This window comes from Anoplolepis gracilipes, chromosome 4 (assembly GCF_047496725.1).
Source record: "Anoplolepis gracilipes chromosome 4, ASM4749672v1, whole genome shotgun sequence".
Lineage (NCBI taxonomy): Eukaryota > Metazoa > Arthropoda > Insecta > Hymenoptera > Formicidae > Anoplolepis > Anoplolepis gracilipes.
Window position 1 is genome coordinate 15,588,997 of NC_132973.1, and position 25,989 is coordinate 15,614,985.

Genomic DNA, 25,989 nt, shown 5'->3' on the forward strand with positions numbered 1-25,989 from the left:
GAGAGAGAGAGAGAGAGAGAGAGAGAGAGAGAGAGAGAGAGAGAGAGAGAGAGAGAGAGAGAGAGAGGGGAACAGATATTATCTATTACTTGATTCTATCATTATTTTTAAAAACATTATTTTATTAAATATTTTCCTTTAATATTTATTATAAAAATATTTTTATTATATGTGTATGTGTGCATGGTTATTATAGATTTTTCTATTTTATTTATTCAATTAAAATATGAATTTTGATTATGGAATTTCAATTATTTAATTAATCTTATAAAAATTTATAATTTATTCTTAAATATTTTTTGATTCGTGTAAATCATTTGTTAATTATTATTTGTTTATTGTTAGTTGTTATATAATTATCTGTTATTAAAATTTATTTTATAAATTAAATAATTCAGATCCAAATTTATATTTTAATCGAATTGATTTCAAGCATTATAAGATAAATAATTAATGTTCGTAAATCATATTATATGTCTGTGAAAGTTAATTATTCATTAATTACGTTAATAATATTAAATAATTTTTTAATATTTGTCGAAATTGATAATGAATTAATAATAAGACAATGTTCAATCTTTGTGACATATACATTAATGTTTAATTCTGCCATTGTTATCATTCGCGCGAACAATATTGGTGCAAAATTCTTTGTATATTGTTATTTCTTTTTCAAAAAATGCAATCATAAATCTTTTTTAAAGTTATTTATAATAATCCAATTTATTATAGTTCGCATTAAATTTTTTTATTACAAGAGTATAATTAGATTAACACCAATAAGTAAATCATAAAAACGGTAAAACTCTTAAAGACAATCCAATTGAAGCACTAGAAGCGTAAAGAATTATTTAGAAAGAAAACAATTAAAGAATGATTCTTATATTACATAACGTAGATAATAGGAAATATTTAACTTATCACATACTGTTAAATTATCTCTGTTATATATCAAATTAAAATATTTGAAAAATACGTATTATACGCTTACGTATATATTTATTAGCAATTTCTTAAAAACAAAAAAGATTTTGTAAAGAAGCTTTTACTTTAGACATTTCTGAGAAAAGCTTAAATAAACTTATATCTCTTGATTTAAAGAAATAATCGTTTAATACAATGTTGCTGCAATAAATTGATATATAACTTCTGCATCAGCTGTAATGATAAAGAAATGAATTGAGACAATGATAGACATACAAAATTATCTATAGATATAATTTACGTGTCTAAATTCCAATATGCTTATCGTCCGTACTTCCCGGTTATTTATATCACAGACACGAATGGATTTCTTTCCTTTCTCTCGCGAGACTCCGTGTTGTAAGATGTCCAATACGATTAGATACTCGCTCGCGGATGTCGCAAAGTGTAATGGTAAAAACGGGGCTAAAACTTGGATTGTGCTTTATGATAACGTTTACGATGTAACGGATTACATGTCTCAGGTACATTTACAATAGAATATCAAATATGTATATAATAATGTGTGTGTGTTTGTGTGTGTGAGGTGCAAAAATTTTAAATAAATAAACTATATACATTTACATGAGATATTGATTTAAACGTGTTTTACATATTCATGTCATTAATTATAAATAATTTTAATGATTTATTGCATTAAAAAATAATAAAAATTAAAAATAATGAATATATATTAACGAGACTCATACAAAGGTGGGTGTTTATACTGAAGGTTTGTGATGATGGAATTTACGGTGCTGACATATATGTATAATGTTCAGTAAAATTATTTTCTTTCGCCACATAAAATTGCGAAACACATTTGAAATTTGCAAATAATACATAAATAACTTAATGTCATTCTACGTCCGCTCCAATTCTGTTTTCTGTTATTAATACTTATTGATATATATTACACATTTCAATAATTCATAAATTTACAAAACAAAAATCGTGATAAAATTGAAAAAGTGATTCTCTGTCTCTTGCATAACTAACAATAAATTAAAATGCAAACTATATTGTTTCTTAACTAGTTTTTTATTTTTAAGAAAATTTTGTAAGAAAAGAATTAATTAGAAAATTGAAAAATCATACCTTTTTTTATCTTACATAAGTTTAAATGACCTTTAAATTATCTTGAATGATACATTATACTATAGTGACTATAAAAGCGTGATTTTAAAGCAATAAAATGTACTTTGAAAAATAAAGAACAATAAGACGTATTAAAAATAAATTTCGAAATTAATCGAAAATAAATTAACAAAAGATCTATATGAAAGATGTTAAAACTTTATTTATTCATTATTAAAAAATTCTTGTACTTTTATACATAGGTGTTACCGAAACAAATTAAAAATTACGAATGACAAAAAAATCATCCAAGATTAACAAAGAGAAAAGGCATTTCTACAAGTGTAATTATATTCCATACATATATTAATTTTTATTAATTTGTCTATCATTATTTTATTCTGTTATTATTATTATTATTATTATTATTATTATTATTATTATTATTATTATTATTATTGTTATTGTTATTGTTATTGTTATTGTTATTGTTATTGTTATTGTTATTGTTATTGTTATTGTTATTGTTATTGTTATTGTTATTGTTATTGTTATTGTTATTGTTATTGTTATTGTTATTGTTATTGTTATTGTTATTGTTATTGTTATTGTTATTGTTATTGTTATTGTTATTGTTATTGTTATTGTTATTGTTATTGTTATTGTTATTGTTATTGTTATTGTTATTGTTATTGTTATTGTTATTGTTATTTATTATGTTATTATTATTATTATTATTATTATTTATTTTATTTTATGTTATATTATTATTATTATTATTGTTATTGTTATTGTTATTGTTATTGTTATTGTTATTGTTATTGTTGTTATTGTTATTGTTGTTATTGTTATTGTTGTTATTGTTATTGTTGTTATTGTTATTGTTGTTATTGTTATTGTTGTTATTGTTATTGTTGTTATTGTTATTGTTGTTATTGTTATTGTTGTTATTGTTATTGTTGTTATTGTTATTGTTGTTATTGTTATTGTTGTTATTGTTATTGTTGTTATTGTTATTGTTGTTATTGTTATTGTTGTTATTGTTATTGTTGTTATTGTTATTGTTGTTATTGTTATTGTTGTTATTGTTATTGTTGTTATTGTTATTGTTGTTATTGTTATTGTTGTTATTGTTATTGTTGTTATTCTTATTGTTGTTATTATTATTGTTGTTATTATTATTGTTGTTATTATTATTGTTGTTATTATTATTGTTGTTATTATTATTGTTGTTATTATTATTGTTGTTATTATTATTGTTGTTATTATTATTGTTGTTATTATTATTGTTGTTATTATTATTGTTGTTATTATTATTGTTGTTATTATTATTGTTGTTATTATTATTGTTGTTATTATTATTGTTGTTATTATTATTGTTGTTATTATTATTGTTGTTATTATTATTGTTGTTATTATTATTGTTGTTATTATTATTATTGTTATTATTATTATTATTATTATGATTATAGATTACATAAATTTTTATATAAATTGTTTTACATGATACATACAGTAATTTACAAGCATTACAAGTATTGCAAGCAGTCATAAGTAATTTAATTAATTATATTAGATAAAAATATTGTAGTAAATAAATTAATTACAGCATCCTGGTGGTCCAGAGTTAATTGAGGAATATGCAGGAAAAGACGCGACGGATGGATTCGATGATTTCGGCCATTCCTCAGATGCAAAAAAGAAGCTTAAAGAATATTTAATTGGCGAACTTGAAGATGTAAGCTTTAACAAGTTTAAGATTAATTAGATAAAAAAATAATTATTAGTAACATCAGTCGAAAGAATTCAAATTTATAAAATAAAAATCTAAAATTTTTATAAATGATAACAAACATTAAACATAGTTTACTCTGTAAAATATAATTAGAGATATAATATCATACCGGATGTTATTAATTATTACAGGAAGATAAAAAGGCTAATAGAAAGAAAAAGCATGCCGTTCCTAACGGAATAAAAGTCGAACGAGCGGATAAACAGAAACGAAGGTAAATTTTTAATAATAATATGAATTTTTAATTAATTGTTAAGATTTTATATTATTTAACTTTATTAATTAATATAGCAAAAAATATCTATCAAAGTTATCTATCAAAGAGCAATATATCTCTCTAAAAATATAATGTATATTATTATAAAAATTTTTACATTTATAAATATAATTAATTTAATAACATGATATTTGTTAGAAACACTAATATAAAAATTGATATAGAACTTATTCTATATTAATTTTTATATAATTTTTATATTATAATTTTATATTATAAAAGAGATGGAGCATTTTTATTATGTACTAAATTAATTTCGCCACTTTTAAAAGCTATTTATTTTATCTTTCAGAGCGTTCTTAGCAATACTATGCGGCAAATGTACAGCTTGAAGAACGTATTGTCTAGAGAAATTTAAGGTATACTATTTTATTTATTAAAAGTCACTGTCACATATATACACATACACATTATAGTATTTGCAATCTCTAAATATGATATTGCACTTGACGACGTGTGTGTAATTATGATAAAATCATTAATTAAATTGTAGTATTAAATATAATCTGCTTATCACGTACGTGACATTAGACATCCTTAAGAACAAACAAGAAAAACCAATGATTATGTCTGCGAATGAGTCATGCGTCACTTGCTTATCACGTTCACAGACCTATAACAAGCTTTGCGGAATTTATGCAATAATTTAATTTTAATTCAATTGCCTTTAAACAGCTCCATTCTTTTTAGGTAAATTAATTTTTAATTTAAATTTATATGGTAAATCTAAACTTTAATTCTTCTAAATAATAATTACACACAGTTGAAAACATACACATATTATTTCATTTATAAAGTGGACAGTAGATTAACGTCGAATTATGAAAGATTGCACAATGTACCTGAATGAAATGATATGCATGAGATAGATAACATGTACTGATATTGGCTATTGCTCGTCATGTAAGACACTTCGAAATTACGCTTACCTTGTACAGACATAAGGAAAGTTTTATGATCATGGTTTCACGTGCCGTGAATTATGCCAAGGTCTTACGTGCTATTGTAAAATACTTTTCTCTATTAGATCATGTTACTCAATCGAAGAACTGTTTAAATGCAAGATATTTTGTAATAAAACCAACATTTAATGTACACATTATTTATAAAAAATATTTATACATGGATATAAAAAGTTTGAAGAAAATACATAAGAAAATATGTAAATTTAATTTAGATGTATTTAAATGTAACTCTAATTTCCCAATTACTTGATCCATCATTTGACTTTCCTCGCAATTGTAAAGTATGGATCGACTGTGACTCTCTTTTCTCTTACGTCAGATTTATTTCTCTTCATTATTTTCCTCATTTGTCCCCGAGGTCTTCCCCTAGTTTCATCACTGTTATTTTTCTTTATTTTTCCTGTATTTTCCAATTGCTGACGCTTATTTCTATTTTTTCCTTCTTTTGCTTGCTCTTCTAATTTTTCTACTCTTCTCTTGCTTCCGCATTTTTTTCTTCCCATTATTTTCGTTCTATTTTTATGCTTCTTTTATCTAATATTTCCAAAATCATACAAATATATTCTTTTCAAAAACACAATCTAAAAATTGAGAGAAATCTAAAAAAACAATAATCCTTGTTCATCTCGAACCAGATGACTGTTATTCAAAGTAATACAATCGTCTGAGTAATATAATCGTTCAAGATTATACGTTGTATTGAAGATGATCTCATTAAAAACATTACAACATCATATCTAATCTGCAAACCTAGTATAATAACGAACTAAGCATATACTAGTTATTTATTAGATTGCATTAATTATAAAAAAGCATCACAAGATTATAAAATTGTGTCAATAGTTAAGATTATTAATACAATATTAAAAATTATATTAATATTTAAAGAATATTAGAAATATATAACTCTTAAAAATAATTATAAAAGTACTATTAAGTAAGACTAGAGGAATTATTTTACTGATTTATATCACAATTTTTTCTCTATCGTTTCGACTTTTATTTTAAATAAATAAGTAACACGATATGCTTATCTGCTTAAATAATTAACTGTCAAAATTTTGCGATTTTATATTAAATATATCTATTCAATTCTGATAACATTAATTAATAATTAAATTATAATCTAAAAATCTTATCAAAAAATACATATCTATCATAAAAGAACAGATTTTAGTTACATAATTTTGTTTATTATATCATTACTATTATATTTGCTGTTACATAAAATATATATATATTTATATATATATAATAATATATAACATACTTCATAAAACTTATTGTTAGATCTATATAAAACATTGCATTTGATGACACGTGTAATTTTAATGTGGATCCTTAAAATTAAGAATAGTTTGCTAATAGCTAATAAACATACGATAATAAAAATGGTTCAAAACAAAAAAAAACAATTATATTTAATATAAATGAATTATTTGCCTCGTCTTTTTTTATATAGATATATAAATTTATAATATAGAGTGACAAACAAGCTGTCTTTACGAAATTTTCAACGTTACTTGCAATTCAATTTTAACAAAATTCTGCGATAAATTAAAACAAATTTTTTCATTGTTTTTTTAAATTAAATTATAGTTGAGGTAAATTTAGTAAATTTAAACTTAAATTTTCTATTATAAACATTATAATGTACACTATAAATATTATATATATGTAATAATGTACATTTAATACATAAAATTGATTATATATATTTTAATGATGCATTTATAAAGTAACAATAATTAACGTAATCAAATTAAAAAATATACCTAAAAATTTATTTAAATAACATGCGTAATAAAATGTGATATATTCTGAATATTGATATAGAATATTTTATGATGTGAAACACGAAATTGCGCTTGCAAATGGAACAAATTCTTTTCCTGATACATGGCCTGAATTATATCAAGTTTTTGCAAATTATCATAATATATTTTCTTCTATCGAATTGCATATATGGTTCGAGACTTTAGTTTATTTAGATAAAAACAATAGAATATGTTAATGCTTAATACGCACGTGCGAATACATTAATTATAACAAATATAAAATATAAAATGTTTGACGAAAAGATATTGAAGTTCAATATTTGAATTTAGATCCAACCTTTCATTATTTTACCTGTCGCTTTTGACTTTCCTTGCAACTGTGTGGTTTGGAGCGGTGCAACTACTGGTCCCCTCACATCAGATTCAATATCTTCCTCTTTATCTTTTCCCTTATTTGTTTTCGATGTTTCTCCAGCGGTCTTCTCACTGTCATTCTTCTCTGTACTTCCGGACTGCTCATTTTCTTTCTTTTCCTTTTTTTCTTTCTTTTCTTCTTTTAACTTCTCTGCCTCACTTGTCTCTCCATCTTTCTTTTTTTGTTCTTGCACACTTTTCTTTTTATAATTATCCTTTTCTTCAATTTTCTTTTCCTCATCAAACGTTTCTAAAGATGTTGGCTGCTTGCTAGTTTCTTCTCCTACGGGGTCTTCGGGTATAGGTGAAGGAGACCTGATTTCGCTGATTTTAATGTCGAGGGTTTTTTCTGCAGGTTTGTTCACACTATCACTCATAGACTTTAATATTTTGCTGCTTCTTCGATTAGATTCGACACTGTGCTCATTCGTATTTGAAGGATCATTTGTATCTGCATATGAAAAAGCAAGTATAAATTTGCAATTTTTTTATCCTCTTAATGTCAACGTATAAAAGAATTATAATTATATAATTTACTTATTAATATTCAACATGTGCGTGTAAATGTGTGTGTAAATTAGTAAATTAATTTTATGATAGAATAAAATTTAAATAACTGTAAAATTGCTCCATTAAGTTATCGGAGCAAATTAATTTGGAAAAAAATTATAAAGGAAATGATTGTATGTGTGTGTTGATACGGAATACTTTCTTTACGTATAATTTATTTCAACATTATATTATTAGTAAAAAAATTTATAGAAAGTCAAAGAGATCAGAGAATAGAATTTAAATATAAACTAAAAAATTTAAACATAAACTGACCATCAGATTGTTCGTTTGGTTTATTTTTACCCATCATGAATTTGGCATAAGCTATTCTGGTTACTGGTGTAAATTGTGAAAGATTTGGATTATAATCAACTAATCGATTCGGATCCATGGACGCCAGATCGGAATCGGGTTGATGTTGCAGATGTCGACGTAAACTGCGTCTGGTTTGACGTTGTATCGCTTCATTTGTACTTCCTATAGGATTCGTTACAATGGTACTTTGTCTCACTACAGCATTCCAGTCCTTTTTACTAACACCACTTCCTTTTCGTCCAATAGCTTTCGCGATTTGACTAAACAAGTCTTTCGGTTCCGTTTCATTCTGAATGACAGTTTGTATAATGCCTTCTATCATACCAATCTGGAAATCTTTTTGCAGACGACGTTCCATTACTTTGCCCTTCTTGCCGGATACTTTAAAGACACAAAATTACGCAAATATGTATTTGCATTTCAAAAATAATCATGTAAAAATCGAGTAATGTAATTTTAATTACATATAATTAGATTAGAATTAGATATAATTCTATGTAGGCAAGAATCAATTGACATTTCTTAATTTTTTGAAGTTCTGTTGCAAGAGGTTACGAGATATGTATTGTATATGTTATTCATAATGGAATAAATTTTAATATAATTATATAATAATATAATTATAATAAATGTAATGTTTAAAGTTCTATGCATAATATAAAATGAACTGCTACATATGTCAAAAAATTATTATTATTTTTTAATTTGATATTATTGTGATATTTTATTTCTGATATTTCTCTAAAACCAAAAAATTCAAAACTGATTGATTCCTTTCTGATTAATTATATCTTTCAAAAGAAAGACTTATTATTCACAAATTCCTAACTAATACATATTTTATTTCTGATAGCAACTTCATATTTATTAGCAATAATTATTCACATACATGCACGCATATGACACACGCACATATACATACACACATACACACATGCACATGTATAAATACTTTTATATATATATATGTATATTATAAGATCAAAAAAATAGATGTATAATAAAGTCTATCTTATATAAAATATACATTTAAACTTGCTTAAAATTGTCGGCAATTTTATTTCAGGAACTGTCAAAATCTTTATAATTAATTAAAATAAAATAAAAACACGTACCGAAATCATATACGTATCTGAATAATTACATAATAAAATTACATAATTATGCATAAATATAAATATACTGACTGGTTATTTCTTCTTTGTCAAGCTGCGGTGCCCGCATTCCATTTTTCCTAAGAATATCGATCAGGTCATATCGGAAAGTCGAAATATCTTGTCGAATTTCTCTGACGTCGTCTTCTGTGATACCAAATTCATCTCGTTTTCTTTGTTCAGCCGTCACATAACGACGTATAAGCAAACGCATTACGGTGTCATGCCTGATCATAGCTTTCTCTCGAGATTTTTTCTAAAATACAATAAAATTGTTAAATATATATATATATATATGTATATAAATTAATAAAATTAATTAAAAATTGATAATAAAAAATGCAATATTCTAAATATATAAAAAATTACTTACGATGAAAGATGTTGTGGAACGATCGGCTCTTCCATATTTTAGTAGTTTTTTTAAAGTTTTACTCGTCGGGATCATATTAAATGGTGGTGGTACAGTATCACCATCTTCAAAGTAACTCATCCACAAGTGACTCCTGGCGAATTTCCATTCTGTATCAGACCTTTCCTAAAAATTTACAATATGTAAGTATGTTAATATTAATGTGAAATGTAAATTTGCATCATGAGATTTTATGTATGTTAAGAGATTGAATAATATTCTTAAAGAAATTTATTGTAGAGCATTTTTAATATCTTAAAAAAATTGTTATCTACCGAAATAATTTGATAAGAATTAGACATCATAGCAATCAACATATTTAAAAGCACTATGACGTTTATCACGGAATAAGAACCAAACATAAGGAGTGCCCAGAATCGTGTGAAACTTTTAATGCCCGTTAGATCAAACGACAGCAAATCGATCATGCCAAAACTTGCCCAGAAAAGAGACTGCGATGTCTCGAACAGGCTGAAAATATCAATTAGGTTTCAGATTTAGAAACCCTTTTCTAGAAAATTATATTTTAAATTATTTAATAATTTAAATTAATTATATAGTTGAGTTTCGTACTTAGCGAATCTTCTCCATATGGAACAAGCTTTTTCTTGATTATCAAAATCCGGCACCTCTTCGGATGCATGATAACATTTCATTTTTTCCAAATCTGCGTAATACCACATCAGCTGATTCATACCTAAAATAACGTACGAGTTTGAAACATAAATTATTGTTCTATTTGCAGTTCCAATATCCTGCTTCGTATCAATGATAAGAAAAGAAAAAAAAATGAAAATTACGACTGAAAAATAAAAGTAGGATGATTTTTCAATTAATACGTGACAAGAGACAAAACAGAGCTCCACGGAGCTCTAAAGAGTAGTCGAAAGGCGTGTTACTTACCGCAGCCAAAGGCAAATAGTACGAGGGTGTAGATGAAAAAGAACTTGATAATGTCTATTATCATTCTCCCGAGGGAAATCTGGAGTGGGCCGAGATGAGGATTTACGCTGAATATATGAACGAGTTTCAAAAAGCTGAAACAGCGCACCCACGTGTATGACGTGAAATGTTAGTCGATGAAAGAAATATCTCGTAAACGTTCGATAGAGAGTCACCTGAAAATCATTCCGGCTGCAAATGCTCCCTCGGAAAGAAGCATCGGATCGAATGCGTGCCATTGATCTCTCGGATACCAAGGGTCTAAGCCACTCCAATATTCCCTCTATTTTATAAAATAATCATATTAATTGTATAATGACAAAGGAAAAAAGATGTTTAAAATGCAAAAAGTTATTATATAGAAGTTTTACTATAGTAATATAGTAAGATATAATCGGCAAAAAACGTACAATCGCAAAATATAACATAAATTTTATGATGTTAATCGATTGCATGATTTTTGAATAAAATAATTAAACATAAAAGTATATTTTGATTTATTACCTAATACTTGCGTATATGGTATTTAAATTATTGATATAATACTTTATGTATATTGATATAGTTTCATAGAACGGCTCGTTGATTGTATTAAAAATACTGAATATCTTATAATATATTCAATTTTGCAATTAATTATTTAGTTTTGATTAATTTTATCGGATTGCATAAGTCATGTTTACATATTTTAGTAAAAGTATAATAAAATCTACCTGAACTATCCACCAAGCCGTGATACGCAAACTTATCCAGATTACATAAAAGGTATTTTGAATAAAATCTACAATATTCCACAGATCTGATATATATTCAATCAATCCGCCCGCCCATAAAGACTTAATTTCGCCGATAATCAAGCCTGCGAGAAAGAGAGGAAAAGAAAAAGATAAAATTGTTTTATCAAAAAGTAAATTATCATGGATATATCATTGATGAAAATAATATTAAAACATCGACAATAATACGGTATCTATCATTTTTTTCTATCATGCTAAAAATAATGAAAAATAATTAAATGTTACGATTTATATAATCATGTTACTTATCACATAGATGACTACTCCTGTTTCGACGAAACCAGGGAAACAGCCGCGTTCTCGTTTTTTCCAGCCAGCAAGTATCTGTCGCATCCATTCATTTCCAAATAATTCAATCAATAGATATTCAACTTTTTGGGATGCCATACCAAGAAGCACTACAAAACAGATAGTTTGATTAAATTAATTAAATTACTTTAAGATAAAAGAATGTGGAACATAATCGATCTAACTTAGGAAGAAAGCATAGGATGCGGAATGGCATATAAATTTGACAAATGGCTTCTTCATAAATAATCCCATTTGTGAAGTAGGTGCTATCATGTAAATAGTGCTGTAAACCGGAAACATTGCGCCGAGTTTGCCAACTTCCAAAAGTTGTGCCATTACGCTTTTTCTCCTGAATCCCGGAAGACCATCATACCAAATAGCCGCCAATAATTGTTGTACATTCGGGTGAGAAACAAACTTCAGCAAATAAACAAATCATAATATAATTTAATTTTATATATATAAATATAAATCTAATAAATAAAATATAAATTAAATTATGTTTTCTATATAAAACATAATTTATAAGTTTTATATAATAAAAACTTATTTCTATATATAGAATAATCCTTATATTTAATTTATATATATATATATTTGTGAATTGTTATTATTTTCAAATTTATTTTAGGTTTTTTATCTCTTGCATGTCTTATAAAGATATACATAGACTCAATTATTATATAAAAAGTACTTTAGAGTCCACATACTTGCTTCTGCTTATATTTAATAGCCAGTTTGAGTCGGTCCAAGGTCTGTCTCTCCCCAGGGTCCCAATTTTCTCCCGTTGGATTATAATTTAACATTATTTCCAATTCATAAGACGTACGTGCATGATCCAATAGAGCAGTTGAAAATTGTTGCGTCTGCTCCCGCATCTCCTGGCGATAAATATTTTTCATTGTTTTCATTTTGATCAATATAATTATTATTATAGTAATTATTTTAAAACAGAAAAATACAGAATTGTATTCGTAAGAAAATTTCTAAGTTAAACTTGTAAAATTGAATCATTTGATTTAATATTTCGCAGACAAAATATGTGTAATACATATATTTAAATTCAGTACACAAAAATAAATTTAGTGTATAAAATAAATAAAAAAAATTCAACTTTTTTTCAATTAGAATCAACTAAATTCAAATAAGAAAAATTATTATATGAATTTTTGTAATTATTTTTGTTAAATTTATTGCTGAATATAGATCTGCATATTAAAAAAACATTTTATATATTAATTATTGGAAACTTGAATAAAATATAAATTTTAACTTGTAATTCAATATAAATTTTAATTATGCACTGGTCATTTAAAAAAATTCAAGTAACGAACAGGAAAAAAGAGAAAGAAGAGGAAAAAGAAAAAGAGAAGGAAGAGGAGAAGGACATTAATTGAATTAAGTACGTTATATTCGGCGCGAAATTCTTGCTCCATTCTGCTGAGGCGACGTAGTTCCCATGAAAGCTCAAAGGCCGTCAAAAGTGGATCTTTTGACGAAAGCGCGATTAAAGATGGCGAGGTAAGTGCGCGATACGCGTTTATTCGAGATTGTGAGTATCGAAGGGAATCTTGTTCGTTGGAACTGACGCATTCATCGCAACCGCATCTGTAATAAAATTACAACATTGCTTTTTTTCTTTTTTACACATCTTTAACTAATAGTGAATATAAAAAAATGACTCACTAATAATAGTAAAAAGTTTAATTAAAAAAAAGAAAATTTTAAGGTAAAAAATTTTTCAAATTATTAGATATCTATGCAATTCTTAAAAGTATATGTTAAAATTGGAAAAGTTATTTTAAGGCATTTTATTCTTCTTATACCTAGCATCGTGAGGTGTTGGAAGAGTTGCACCACGATCTAAAAGCAGTTTCAATATCTCATAGTTATTTTTATGAGCTGCCAAAATCAATGGTGTTATGTCAGGTGTAAAATTCGATGACGAATCCACTGCCTCCCAGCTCTAAAATAAGACGTAGAGATATCATTTCTCTTTCACAGTTACCATTAATCCATTATAGCCGGTATTTATAGTTCGTCTTTTATAATCATAATATAAAAAATGTTATGAATCATAATTGTTCTTACAATAAAATTAAAATTATTAAATAAATAGAAAAACTGCATCCTATGTTTTACTTATAAAAATTATTTATTTATTTAAAAACACAATAAACTTTAAAGATAAAATATGTTTCTTTCAATTAAAACGCAGCTGTCTTGCAATTGTATATAATTTAAAAAAAATACATACAACATGACAAAGTAAAATGTATAAAACAAATTAATGTTGCTTATTTAAAATACGTATTAATTATGCAAATTATAATATTTGTTAAGAAGGAAATCTAATTACCTTTAGAAGCACAATTATCGTTATTAAGAAAATAATTTTATTCTTTACATTGAAAAATATGTGGATACATATAAAAATAAGAATTAAAAATTTTTGAATTTCAAAAACATTTTCAGAAAAGTTACATTAATTTTGAAGTCTTGAATCTATCATAATTTATAAATTATTATGTACTTATCACGTATCATAGATTATACATACTTATGTACTTATTACGTATGATAGATTATAAATTATTTTTTACTAAATATAGACTGTATGTATATTTATTTTATATTGAAAAACAACTTCCATCAATAAAGATGCATTAATCGATCGATGTCAAAATTAATTAAGATCGTATTAAGACTCACATAAGGTTGCCCTGTCTTGTGTATTTTTTCCTCCCATTCTAGTAAGATCTCCACCGCTTCTACATATTCCTCTTTAATAGCATGCAAGAGTGCATCCTGAAAGATGCGCAAATTATGATTTTAAGTGTTCTATACTCTTAGGCTTGGAGACATTATATAATGCAGGTATTTTATAATATTGTCGCATATAATAACCGTCCATTTGATATACAGCATGACCCAAAACATCAAATTTATGCATGGAACTGCAGTTAGCGTATCCCGGTAGACATCGATTACGGTACATCAGCTTAACACGCATTATATGCAATAATTAGGGGAGCGGCAGTCGCATGATTTTCATGAGAGACATCGTGCCGTTTCGACCCCACGATACTTACCTTTACTTCGATTCCTAATTCCAGTAGCAGCTTAATGAGCTCGATGTTCTCGTTTTCGATAGCGGCTATCAGTGCTGATCGATTTAATGGATCAACGCAATTAATATTTAATACCTCAGGATGATCCTTGTTCTCTTCGATTAACCTGTTAATAAATTATACAATAATTAATATTTTTCGTCGTCAAAATGATATTTCCATCATACAAGAGTTGTATAAAAAAGTGTTGACAATAATTGTGGAGATATGATTGTAGAAAGATCGTTCTTTGCTATTTCTTCTAAACTTGCAATTTCTTATTAAATTTAAAATATGTTTTTATATAACTTTTAATTAGAGCTCATATGTATATTAATACAGAGTTATTCTACAATCATTCTTTATAATTAGAGTTTTTTTTATACAAGTACAATTTAGACATTTTAGACTTTTTTCTCAGTTAAAATGTCTGTGTATTTGCATAAGATCATTATTTTTTTCTAATTCATAACACATTATATATATATATATATATATATATATATATATATATATATATATATATATTTATAATTAAGCTTCAAATTAAAATTCTATTAAAGTAAAATATATTTAAAATTCATTGAAAAAAAAAGTAACTTATCATTTATATTTCTTCTTAAAATTATTTACACACTACAAATCTTTTATTTTTTTAATTATTAATTATTCTAAAGTTATACATATACATTATTAATTATTCTAAAGTTATACATATACATATACTTTGACATTTTCGTAGGAAAAAGTTGATATAAAATTACTTTAAAAATTAGTTTAAAAATGCTGCAAAATAAAGAATTATAATTTAATTTTGAAATACTTTATGGTTATATTTTTACTGATTTGATTCTGTCGATCGAAAGTTTGAATACATCACACCTAGTAATAATAATATTTTACACACGTTTAAAATCCAGTTTATGTCGCGGAATCGGGTGGAATTTATCTCAAAACCTAGTTTATTTTATGCTTTTCCAAGATATCTTTACAGGTGCATTAACGCGGAGGATTACCTTTTGACAGTAGCACAATCACCTCGTTCTGCGCTGAGTAGGAAATGCTTCTCGACTGGGCCAAGAATATAGTCAATAGACGTATGTAACGAGACCACTGAAGCCGATCTCACCTCGTTCGAGAGTAAATCTTGCTGCGATTCCGATGGATTCATTTTTCTGTAATGTGTTCTCGCAAAATTATTCACACACAACTGAACAAAGTGTCGAACTAATAAAAAATGCTCTTAATTTTATTTAATGTCCATAAATTTTTCGAACACTGATATTATGCAAGATTTGTCTTTAAATTGAATGTTGCTTCAACTATAGATTCTTTAACCGATTTAGAATAAATTTTCCTTCAATGAAAATATCAAAGCATTAATATTTTTCGAATAATACATCAAATTAAAACTGATTTATTTTGAGTAAGTTTTTTTATTTAACTCTCTAATTATTGCATATTGGAAACATTATATTAAATTCTATTTTACCTTTTTTTGCAAATCAATATTTTTTTCTTTTTGATAATATCCCTTTTTGTTTTTTATAATAAAAAATTAAGTTGAGAGAATTAAATACACTATTACTATTAAAAACATGGAAAGTTAAAAATTGAGACACAGATATAAAATAATGATTTTCGTTCCAACATTTTTGCGTAATATTATTTGCAAATTAATAAAAAAACAATTTAAAAAATTATAGTTAAAAGGACATTTGATAGATAGATCATACACATTTCAGCACCACAATTATGGAAATTGATTGATGTGTAAAATTTTACAAATTTTGCAAATTAGTACAAAAAAGTATAATATTCTATGCACAATATAATGTTTATAATTAATATTATAAAAATTATTAAAATTGTAAAATTCGCATGTCATACAAAATATATCTGTCATATTATACCAACGTTTACTCAATTATATACAAAAAGAAGTTTGCCGATACAGGATTAAGCATAAAGATTAATCCTTCATAAAGTATTTTCTCACAAAAATAAAATTAAAAAATCTGTCGTACAATAATATGTAATTTATAGCTCGATGTAACAATACGAGTGAGATAGATGCAGTTATATATGATGATACCGCAAAAATAGGGCTTCCTACATGTATGTATGTGTGTGTGTGTATACACACACTTACACAATATTATAAGAAATTTAGATCAACTAGAACAGTAATTTTCAAAATTTTCTATTGATGATTTCAATTAATAATTATAAAAAATATATATACATATATATATATGTATATATATATATATATATATATAGATTTTAAAATAAAAATGTACAATTATTAATATTTATTCTAAATTACTATTATAAAGCCGTACTATAAGACAATAAGTAGCATTTATAAAATTTAATCATATAAAATATGGAGTTAATTAAAATTCGAAATAAAAATTCTATTGAAATAAACTATTTAAAATTAACTATTCAATTTAAATTAACTGTAGTATATGAATTTTATCTATTTTTTTCTAAAATTTAATTTATCAATATAGCCTTTATTGTCAATCGTTAATTGTTCGAATACTAAAGATAAAAGAATATATAAAAAAGTAAGATTTTTTTATGTTGACTACTCCACGGAAATAAATTGAACAAATTAATAAGCTCTCTGATGATATTTTTTATATTTCAAAACAGTAGAGAGAAAAATATTTATGATTAAAGAGACGATATCTTGTTGCAACTCTTCTTTCATTTTTTATGAAACATATTACTTATAATGTACTTACATGGTTTTTTTTTTTTTTTTACATCAATGTTAGTATGTTTGCACAAGAAATGCTAGACCTAGACTGTATGATCACGTTTACGCATGTGGTTCAGCGAAACCTTATGACGCTGTCAGCTAGGTTGATCTTCAGAACGCGGATTAAGCACGGGGTGAGGTGTAGTGAAAAAAAAAGAGCACACAGAAACGAGGACTCACTAGAGAGAGAGCGGTGACCGTGTCACACATTGTCCAGCATTATAAATACGGCATTGACTTTATCACTGCGGAGAGATCGGAAGAGAGAGAGAAAGAAAGAGAGATAGAAGTGATCTCTTTCTTCTAACCCCCCAATTAATGGATTGCGAGAGTTTCGTGACGGCGAATAACGAGTAAATCCAAAGCTCATATGCCGCTGACGCACTCTGGCACATTCTTCTTCATTTCGCGTCGCTGCGAATTTATTCCCTTCCGCTCCCGTGATTATTTATCTTTCCCAGAGACGTGTGTCATTTTCATTTTTAGTGTACTACATCTTTGTAACAATTCAAGAAACCAATACAAAAACAATGAAATTTATGTAAATAGTATCCTGTGATGGTATAGGAGAAATATGTGTGATAAATGAAATAAAAAATATATTTAATATATTCCAATTCAAAAAATATACAAGAATGTACACTGATACTTGTAATCTTGGATTTTGTTTGTAATTGCCATTATCCCTAAGATAATGATAGATGGAGAGATAAATAAAAATTAATATAGATGAAAAGCCTTATTTTACTTTGATGTATGTAAAACCTACTTATGAGACATACAAAAAAATGTAAAATAAAAAGAAAAATAGAAAAATATAATGACAGTTTTAAATAATATACGACAGAAGTGAATGGAATATCATTATAAAAAAATTAAATAATAATTAAAACATTGTACCATTTAATAAAAATGTATTGAAAATATAAAAATGTAAAAAAACAAAGTGCAAAGATAATTATTATAATATTCAGATGAAAAATAAACTAATATATGATAAGACGAGGAAAATTAATTATATAGAGAAAATGTCTCAATTATCAACTTTTATCTACGTGAGTTTTTTATATAATCAATTTTCACTCAATTTTTGTGTTAGAAGTCAGAGTTAGAAGTATAAAATTATGCAAATCTTTTCCTTGCACTAAACATAAATAAATTGATTTTTTTTTCATATCACATCTTGTATTCAACAGAATATATTCATAGAATGCGAGCAAAGATCTTTTTTCATTCGTAGATTAATAGCTATGAATCTTAGTAGAATAATTGAGATAAGTAAATTATATATAAACAATATATTTTTCTGAAAAATTGAATAAGTGCATAAGAGAATGAAATTAAAGTCATTAGAGAAAATAAATTTCTTTCTAATAAGATTTAAAAAGAAAACAGCGATTAATTTAAGAAGAATAGGACAGGTGCATAGAAGAAACAAGCTCATATCCAGCCACTTTGTTTCTTTTTAATTATATGTAGTTACGTAATAAATTTACATACATCATAACAACGGCGTAGGCTCTACCGGAGATAATGCATTTTGACATTGTATGTGTGTGTGACAAATTCTTATAATACTTTATAATACTTTATCATAGATTCGAACTGAATCGACAATCGATCTTACTTTTTATGTGCGAGACCTACAACGAATCCGGCTAGATGAAGTAGTACGGAACATTAATGCGCATATAAAACGTCACCGCGTACAAAGTGACACAGAATCATTACGCACGGCAATATAAACGGGTCGCCAAATGATCTGGCTATAAATCACTATACTAGCTGACAGAAATGGTCGTAGTTATATAAGAAGAAACCCAATACCAAAATTGGTATAATTAAGATAATTTTTCGGCAATCATTTTTTAGAGACTAACATTAAAAATAAAATTCCACGAGAATATTAAATTAAAAACAAAATTATTTTTTAACAATTGATAGTTGCTTCTTTTATCAGAATTAATTATATATTATGCATAACACAAAATGCATGTATTTAGCCTCATCTTGTTAAATTCATCGTTGATACTCCTCTGCGCAACTATGTTTTCATGCCATGCTTATGTGCTTGGTGATTTAAATTTAAACATCTTTAGATGACCTGTAGTCATATACTAGTACGCAATACTGTATTTAACCGAATTCGTGCTGACACAACACAAAGAGTGTGCACAATACGAATCTTTCGTGCGATTACATTGACGGAGTTTTAAAACGACGAGTCAAAAACCATTTCTATGTACATTAAATATGTTAGTGAGGCAGGTGGATGTACAGCGTTGATACCCGATATGACATTCGCGGTTCGGCATTCGCTATCAGCTTGCTATAAATATTCAGCGCTCGTTTTCTTGAAAATAAAACAAATAGCTGCAAATGTGTATGTGAATCCAACAATTAATACATATAAATAAAATAGAATTATAAATAAAGAAACAATTATATGACTCCTCATTGTTGTGAAACATTTTATTATGAAAATAATGAGTCGAAATAATAATGTATGATTGTATATGGAATGCATTTTGTTTATTGATAATTTTGTAAAAGCCTTTCAGCGTGTAGCTAAAAAATATTAAAGAATATCTTTATTGATTGCTTGATTTATTCAACTGTATAACATGCATAATGCAGATATAACTAGATATTACTGACATTAACAAGCAATATAAAAAGTTAATGAAGATTAATCAGTTTAATTTCTATTTCTCGAAAAAGAATGTAGCAACAAGTTAGAAAAAATTAGATTGGAATTATATACTTAATTCGGAATGGCAAAGAGCACAAAGAACAGAAGCAAGCTTTCTGTAAATGGATCTCTTATTTTTTTTATCATTTATCATTAACAGAGATTCTGATGGAAATTATCGCAAACAAATTAGTATTTAATTAGTCGACTTAGTTTGAAATTCGCTTAAGTACAGGTACACGCTGATAGTAATGCGATCCGGTCGTCATCTCAAAGTCAAATGCGTTTCGGTCGCGGCGGCCAAAATCAATTCGATAAACTGGAATGCTGCGATCCTCGTTGATATCCGTCATCGAATCCACGGTGACTCTGCACGGATCTCGGACGAGTTGGACGAGTAGCGACAGCAGTTCACTCGCGATGATTCGAATCGGTCTCGAGGGTGTTCAAGCTGATCTCACCGGTGATCTTGTTCAGATTGTTGCAAAGACGAAACAGCCTCGTCACGTCCGGATGAAGCTCCGCGTTGCTGACCACGCCGTTCGACATAAGTGCCGAACACACCGCAGACAGATCAAGATCAGCTGGCACAACTTGTATATTACGACCAAATCTGTTTTAAGTAGAAATAATTTGTTTATATTTCTTGATCGTGATTATATTCTTCTTATTCGATATTCTATTTTTAATAATTCTATTTTTCTTTTATATGAGAGAGAAGTCTTTCAGAAGATATATTGATCAATTTTATTTTTAGTACTAGAGATTTTTAGTACTTTAGCACTAATCATGTCTAAAATTAAGAAATGTACAAAAGAAATAGAATCAGTTTGGTTGTTGAAAGATTTATATATAATACTTTAATTATATTATATTTATTTTTCATTAATAAATTCGTTGATTTATAGCATGATGTTAGATTGAAAATTATGCGATTATTTTAATTAATCAAAAGTAGAGAGATCTCCAATTTTCAAATTTAATTTCGTTGAAGAGGAAAACTTCTTGTGTCCTCGTGGAAAAAGCTTTTACATTTATTCATATCATTTTTTCCTCATTTATTCTTCCACTTCGCGCATATTTTCACCTTTGATATCATTCAAGAGAACGCATTTCTTTAACGCATTATGGCGCAATTTAGATAAAAGCGAGATAATGCATTAAATATAACTGAGAAAAATGATCGTGTTACATGTGTGACTTTCGAACGTCATGACGCAAGAAGAAAGCAACAATAGGACGATACGGGTCTCCGGTGAATCCGTTATATTTTTGCGTCATCGTCCATTTTTCTGCTTTAGATACTTTTCCGAGACACGGAACAAGTATTATGCGTCTTGCCCCTGTATACTTCTACCTTTTGCACGCCCATCATTTTGACGATAAATAATGATAATAATCTCAATACTTTATAGGCTATACATGCACCTGTGTTCTCGTTATTTGTGCATACCATGAAAATTGCTTGAGTTCATAATACTCGCAATTTTTTATAAAAAAAGTGTATACACCTAGCCTACTAAATAGTAAAGGTATACACATCTAATCTGTTTAATACTTCCAAATTATTTACTATATTATTATATTTAATATTATTTATCATATTTATAATATCCTTTCCTACGCATTGCTCCTGATACGATATATGTGCTATATTGTATTTTTATATACATAATTTACTTCTAGCAAGATTTTAATACTTCTTAATAATTACGAGATTAAAAATACGATGAAACATATACCTGATGAAATTAAGATCATTTTTCCCACGTTTAGGTTGTTCAGGCCCGTTTGTGGCCTTAAAACCGGATCGGCCGAATCTGATCACAATGTCCGGTGACTTCCATCGAGGATGCCTGCTAACCTTCGAATCGATTTCGTTATCAAATGCCGAGTTATCGATGGTATTGAAGGCGGATTGACCGCGTCCGAATCTGATAAAAGAGGAACCCATATTGCTACGCCTTTCTTTAGATTCGGTATCCTCTTTACGATCATCCACATCGTGCCTTTTCACAATGTATTCAAACTCGTTCGGTGATTCCTTGAAGATCCTCAGTCTACTATCGTCCTTCAGGACTGAGGAAGACACGAGCATCCAATTGCAGAGGAATGCCATTGCATTAAAACCCCAGAGTGTAATCTACGATTAAAAATTGCGTACCGACAAAATATTTATCGTTATTTCTCGTTATATATATCTAATCGTATTTCAATTTACGTTTATAAAAAATATAAAGTTATGTTACACTAACAATTTTTATTAAGATTCTTGAATTTTATTATTTGTTTGCTTTCGTGCAAATTTAATTTATGAAAAAACTTTTTTTTCATTATATTTTTAAAAAACTGTCATAAGTAAAAAATTAAAGCAAATATAATATATAAAACATCATTTTTAAATGTGTCATTCAATAAATTAGTTTCTGTCAGAGAGAATTTGCACAGAGTTACAAAAATAGTATTTTCAATATTAATTTAATAATTTAAAAATTTTTAATTATTTTTTACGAAATATATAAAATAATTTAAAAAGTTTGTATTTACAAGAATATATACGTGTATACATATGTAAAAACTGGATATTTAAAGTGCAATAGATTGAACAAGTATATATATACTATATACTGCATAAGCCGTGACATCTTATATTTATGTTTATAATTTCAAGCATAGTTAAGATTATAAATCCACAAAGAGTTGCTAAGTAACTTCACTCAATGTGTAATTGATTTGTCGAGATCGGCTAAGATTACATAGCGCAACAGTAGCGACGTGTCGTCCAATGTGCGTCACGATAAATTATATTGGCGTCTCGGTATTCATATTAATATCCTGTTTAACAATATCACGGCAAAGCGAGCAAGATTAATATGATGCCTTACGTTACTTTAATTAATTTTGAACGCGACTGCCATTCATAATCATGTCGCCTACAGATTTTACTGCATGCATCGCTAAAAAGCTGCAAATTCGCCGCATTAAAAAAAAATGAGTATTAATGCTGATGAACAGATACTGTAATTAATGAAACTCATATTTATTTTTATTTATTTCTCAAATAACATAGCGTCAATATTAATATACTCCATTTCTCGTATAACTCGATCCTGAAATCCTGATCTTATCTCATCAAGTTATACTAGATATACGCCACTATTGCTATAAACAAAATTAATAGTGGATTTTTTTTAGTTATTCTTGGCTTACGTATATATATATATATATATATATATATATATATATATATTAGACAAATGTTTAATAGCTGTTTTTGAGAAAAAATGTTATAGTCAATAATTTTTATCTAATTTACGATTAATAATAAAAGATTTCTCATAAAACTTAACAAAATGATGAAATCAGACTTTTTGAACAAATGAATACAAAGGATACGAAAGTAATCCTAAACAAGAATAACAAACATGACAAAGATTAAAGGATCGCATTAATCTTATTTATTGTCTACAAAAGAGAATGAAATTGCAACATTTGGAAGTGGGATTTATTTTGTTTTGTTTTTATAGAAGAGAATAAAATATATTATTTTTAGAAAAAACAAGTATTTAAAAATCATGCTTATATATATCTTAATTTTTAAAATTTAATTTAAAATTTATCTTTCTTTCCTAAATAATGTATTAATATTATTGTATTAATATATTATACAATATAATATTTTATAATTAATATTTTAAGAAATATAAAACAAAAGGAGACATATTACAAGTTAGATAAACTTTAACAAAGAATATGTAATTTGAGATTGAGTTATAATCATATTTAATTAAAAATTGTGAAATTATTATTAAATATAGATTCGATTGTAAAAAAATATGTATTATATTTCAAACGTTAATATCGAAAATGTAATTTTTAAATATTACATTATGTGTTCTCTATTTTCCGAAATTCAGAAAATATACGAATTGCATATTTCAAAAGAAAACTAAATTAAGTAATATCATGAAAAAATACGTATGAACCCTTATCACACCTGTCTACATCTTCCTCAATGTTATTCTGCAAAAATAGAATAGAGATATCGTTTATCTTGCCATCTTTGTAATGGAATATAATGGTTAATGATTCCCGAAATTGTTCAACAAATCAGTTAATATTGCTAAATTCAAAGTTATATAAGAAAAGAAATGTGAGAAAGTGTCGCAATAAATTTAAACAAAAAAAATTGAACAAAATAATGTCACGTACATTTTACGGAAACTGTAAATAGAACGTACGATCTTTCCTATGTGGTTTCAACATTAAGAAAATATGTGTCTGTGGGGCCGTGGTTAAATGAAAACCGAAATTATAATTAAAGCAATAAGAAAATATATCTTAATATCGTAAGAGTAGAAAGTCACAGTAGATTTATCATAAAGACTTGCATGAAATTTATCTACATTTTTAAATATTTATAGTAAAACTTTTAAAGTGTAAAAGTACTCACTTTAATTTTATAATATAAGAAGTCTTATTAAATGAAATTAAAAATAATATTATACAATCACGCGATTTTACACGACTTTTATTATTTCAAACACAATCACTGACTTCAATAATTTTCTTTTCTATCTAAAATGAGATAAATTTCTAGAAAAAAATTCTTTTTTTAACTTTAACTCTTTATTTAAATAGGCATTAATAAAAAAATGTAAAACGATCTTTATAATCAAGCTAATAAAAAAAGGAAAAAAGAGGAGCTATTCTTAAATACATTTATATGACAATTGGTCATTGTTTAATAACAACAATAGGGCTTCAAAATCTCTGTCTCTTTTTCTCTTTATATATATATATATTTTATATATTTTATATGCGTAATATAAAATAAAAATTTTACTTCGTGAAACTTGTAAATTATAGATTTTCAAAAACACGTGTGTGACCTACGTACAAAAGAAAATAAAATATATTATACATAAATTATTAAAATATTAAAATATTATAGGTAAATTATTAAAATATCAAGCAAAATATTTACAATCCAAAATGTGATCCCCACAAGAATTAAGACAAGTAATATAAAATAAAAATTTTATTTCGCGAAACTTGTAAATTATCAATTTTCAAAAACACGTGTGTGACCTACGTACAAAAGAAAATAAAATATATTATACATAAATTATTAAAATATTAAGTAAGCTTTTAAAATATTAAAATATTATACATAAATTATTAAAATATTAAGTAAAATATTTACAATCCAAGATGTGATCCATACAAGAATTAAGACAAGTATTATTCTTTATTTCTATTGGCATCACAAGTATTTAAATGAACAAAGATTTAAGATCTCTCTCGAAACCAAATATTCTCATATTATTATTCAGATAGAAATTAAAGGCAATAGTCTAGATAGAAATTCACTGTCATTAAAGCCTGATTCACCAAACGTTCCCGTATCACTGTAAAAATCCGTAAACCACTCACTCACGATAACGTTAACGATAAGGCACTCACCATACTGTTGGTTTTTCAGCTTCTTGCGTAGAGTGATCGAAGAATGCAAGTTTCGAAAGAAAGAGAAAAAGAGAGAGATACGTATACGCGGTGGTGGATAGCTGACGGCGTGGTTTGCGGCGTGTTAGTGGTGGTTGGTGATGGAATGGGTATCCAGGGTTGGAGATAACACCCTTTATATAGGGACACCCTCAGCGCGCATATCACCCCCTTCCC

The 25,989-nt window shown here is 26.5% G+C and overlaps 3 protein-coding genes across 6 annotated transcripts; 1 reads left to right on the forward strand and 2 right to left on the reverse strand.

The window, feature by feature from the left end:
- The first annotated feature begins 1,294 nt into the window (after window positions 1-1,294).
- On the forward strand, window positions 1,295-10,609 carry LOC140664920 (cytochrome b5). 2 transcript variants are annotated; one of them, XM_072890549.1, is made up of 5 exons: window positions 1,295-1,448; window positions 3,650-3,778; window positions 3,967-4,049; window positions 4,405-4,471; window positions 10,448-10,609. In XM_072890549.1, exons 1-4 carry the CDS (start codon window positions 1,329-1,331, stop codon window positions 4,442-4,444), a joined length of 372 nt encoding a protein of 123 aa, XP_072746650.1. In that variant the 5' UTR covers window positions 1,295-1,328; the 3' UTR covers window positions 4,445-4,471; window positions 10,448-10,609. The 2 variants fall into 2 exon arrangements, with proteins under 2 accessions (XP_072746650.1, XP_072746648.1); XM_072890547.1 differs by lacking the exon at window positions 10,448-10,609 and having other exon boundaries at window positions 4,405-5,883.
- Trp (transient receptor potential) lies at window positions 6,870-18,046 on the reverse strand. Of its 3 annotated transcripts, none has more exons than XM_072890545.1 (18): window positions 17,796-18,046; window positions 15,859-16,017; window positions 14,825-14,969; window positions 14,445-14,540; window positions 13,559-13,698; window positions 13,139-13,340; window positions 12,443-12,613; window positions 11,915-12,149; window positions 11,687-11,839; window positions 11,358-11,503; window positions 10,821-10,927; window positions 10,606-10,739; window positions 10,276-10,399; window positions 9,978-10,173; window positions 9,664-9,828; window positions 9,324-9,546; window positions 8,095-8,517; window positions 6,870-7,720 (listed from the first exon to the last, which is right to left on the reverse strand). In XM_072890545.1, the coding sequence occupies exons 2-18, from the start codon at window positions 16,011-16,013 to the stop codon at window positions 7,182-7,184; spliced, it is 3,354 nt and encodes a 1,117-aa protein (XP_072746646.1). In that variant the 5' UTR covers window positions 16,014-16,017; window positions 17,796-18,046; the 3' UTR covers window positions 6,870-7,181. The 3 variants fall into 3 exon arrangements, with proteins under 3 accessions (XP_072746646.1, XP_072746645.1, XP_072746647.1); XM_072890544.1 differs by lacking the exon at window positions 17,796-18,046 and adding an exon at window positions 17,599-17,655; XM_072890546.1 differs by lacking the exons at window positions 6,870-7,720; window positions 8,095-8,517; window positions 9,324-9,546; window positions 9,978-10,173; window positions 17,796-18,046 and adding an exon at window positions 17,599-17,655.
- A 1,020-nt stretch (window positions 18,047-19,066) lies between these two features.
- Window positions 19,067-25,910, reverse strand: LOC140664734 (FMRFamide-related peptides). The gene is made up of 3 exons (XM_072890157.1): window positions 25,774-25,910; window positions 22,050-22,450; window positions 19,067-20,920 (listed from the first exon to the last, which is right to left on the reverse strand). Exons 1-3 carry the CDS (start codon window positions 25,774-25,776, stop codon window positions 20,719-20,721), a joined length of 606 nt encoding a protein of 201 aa, XP_072746258.1. The 5' UTR covers window positions 25,777-25,910; the 3' UTR covers window positions 19,067-20,718.
- Window positions 25,911-25,989: the final 79 nt, after the last annotated feature.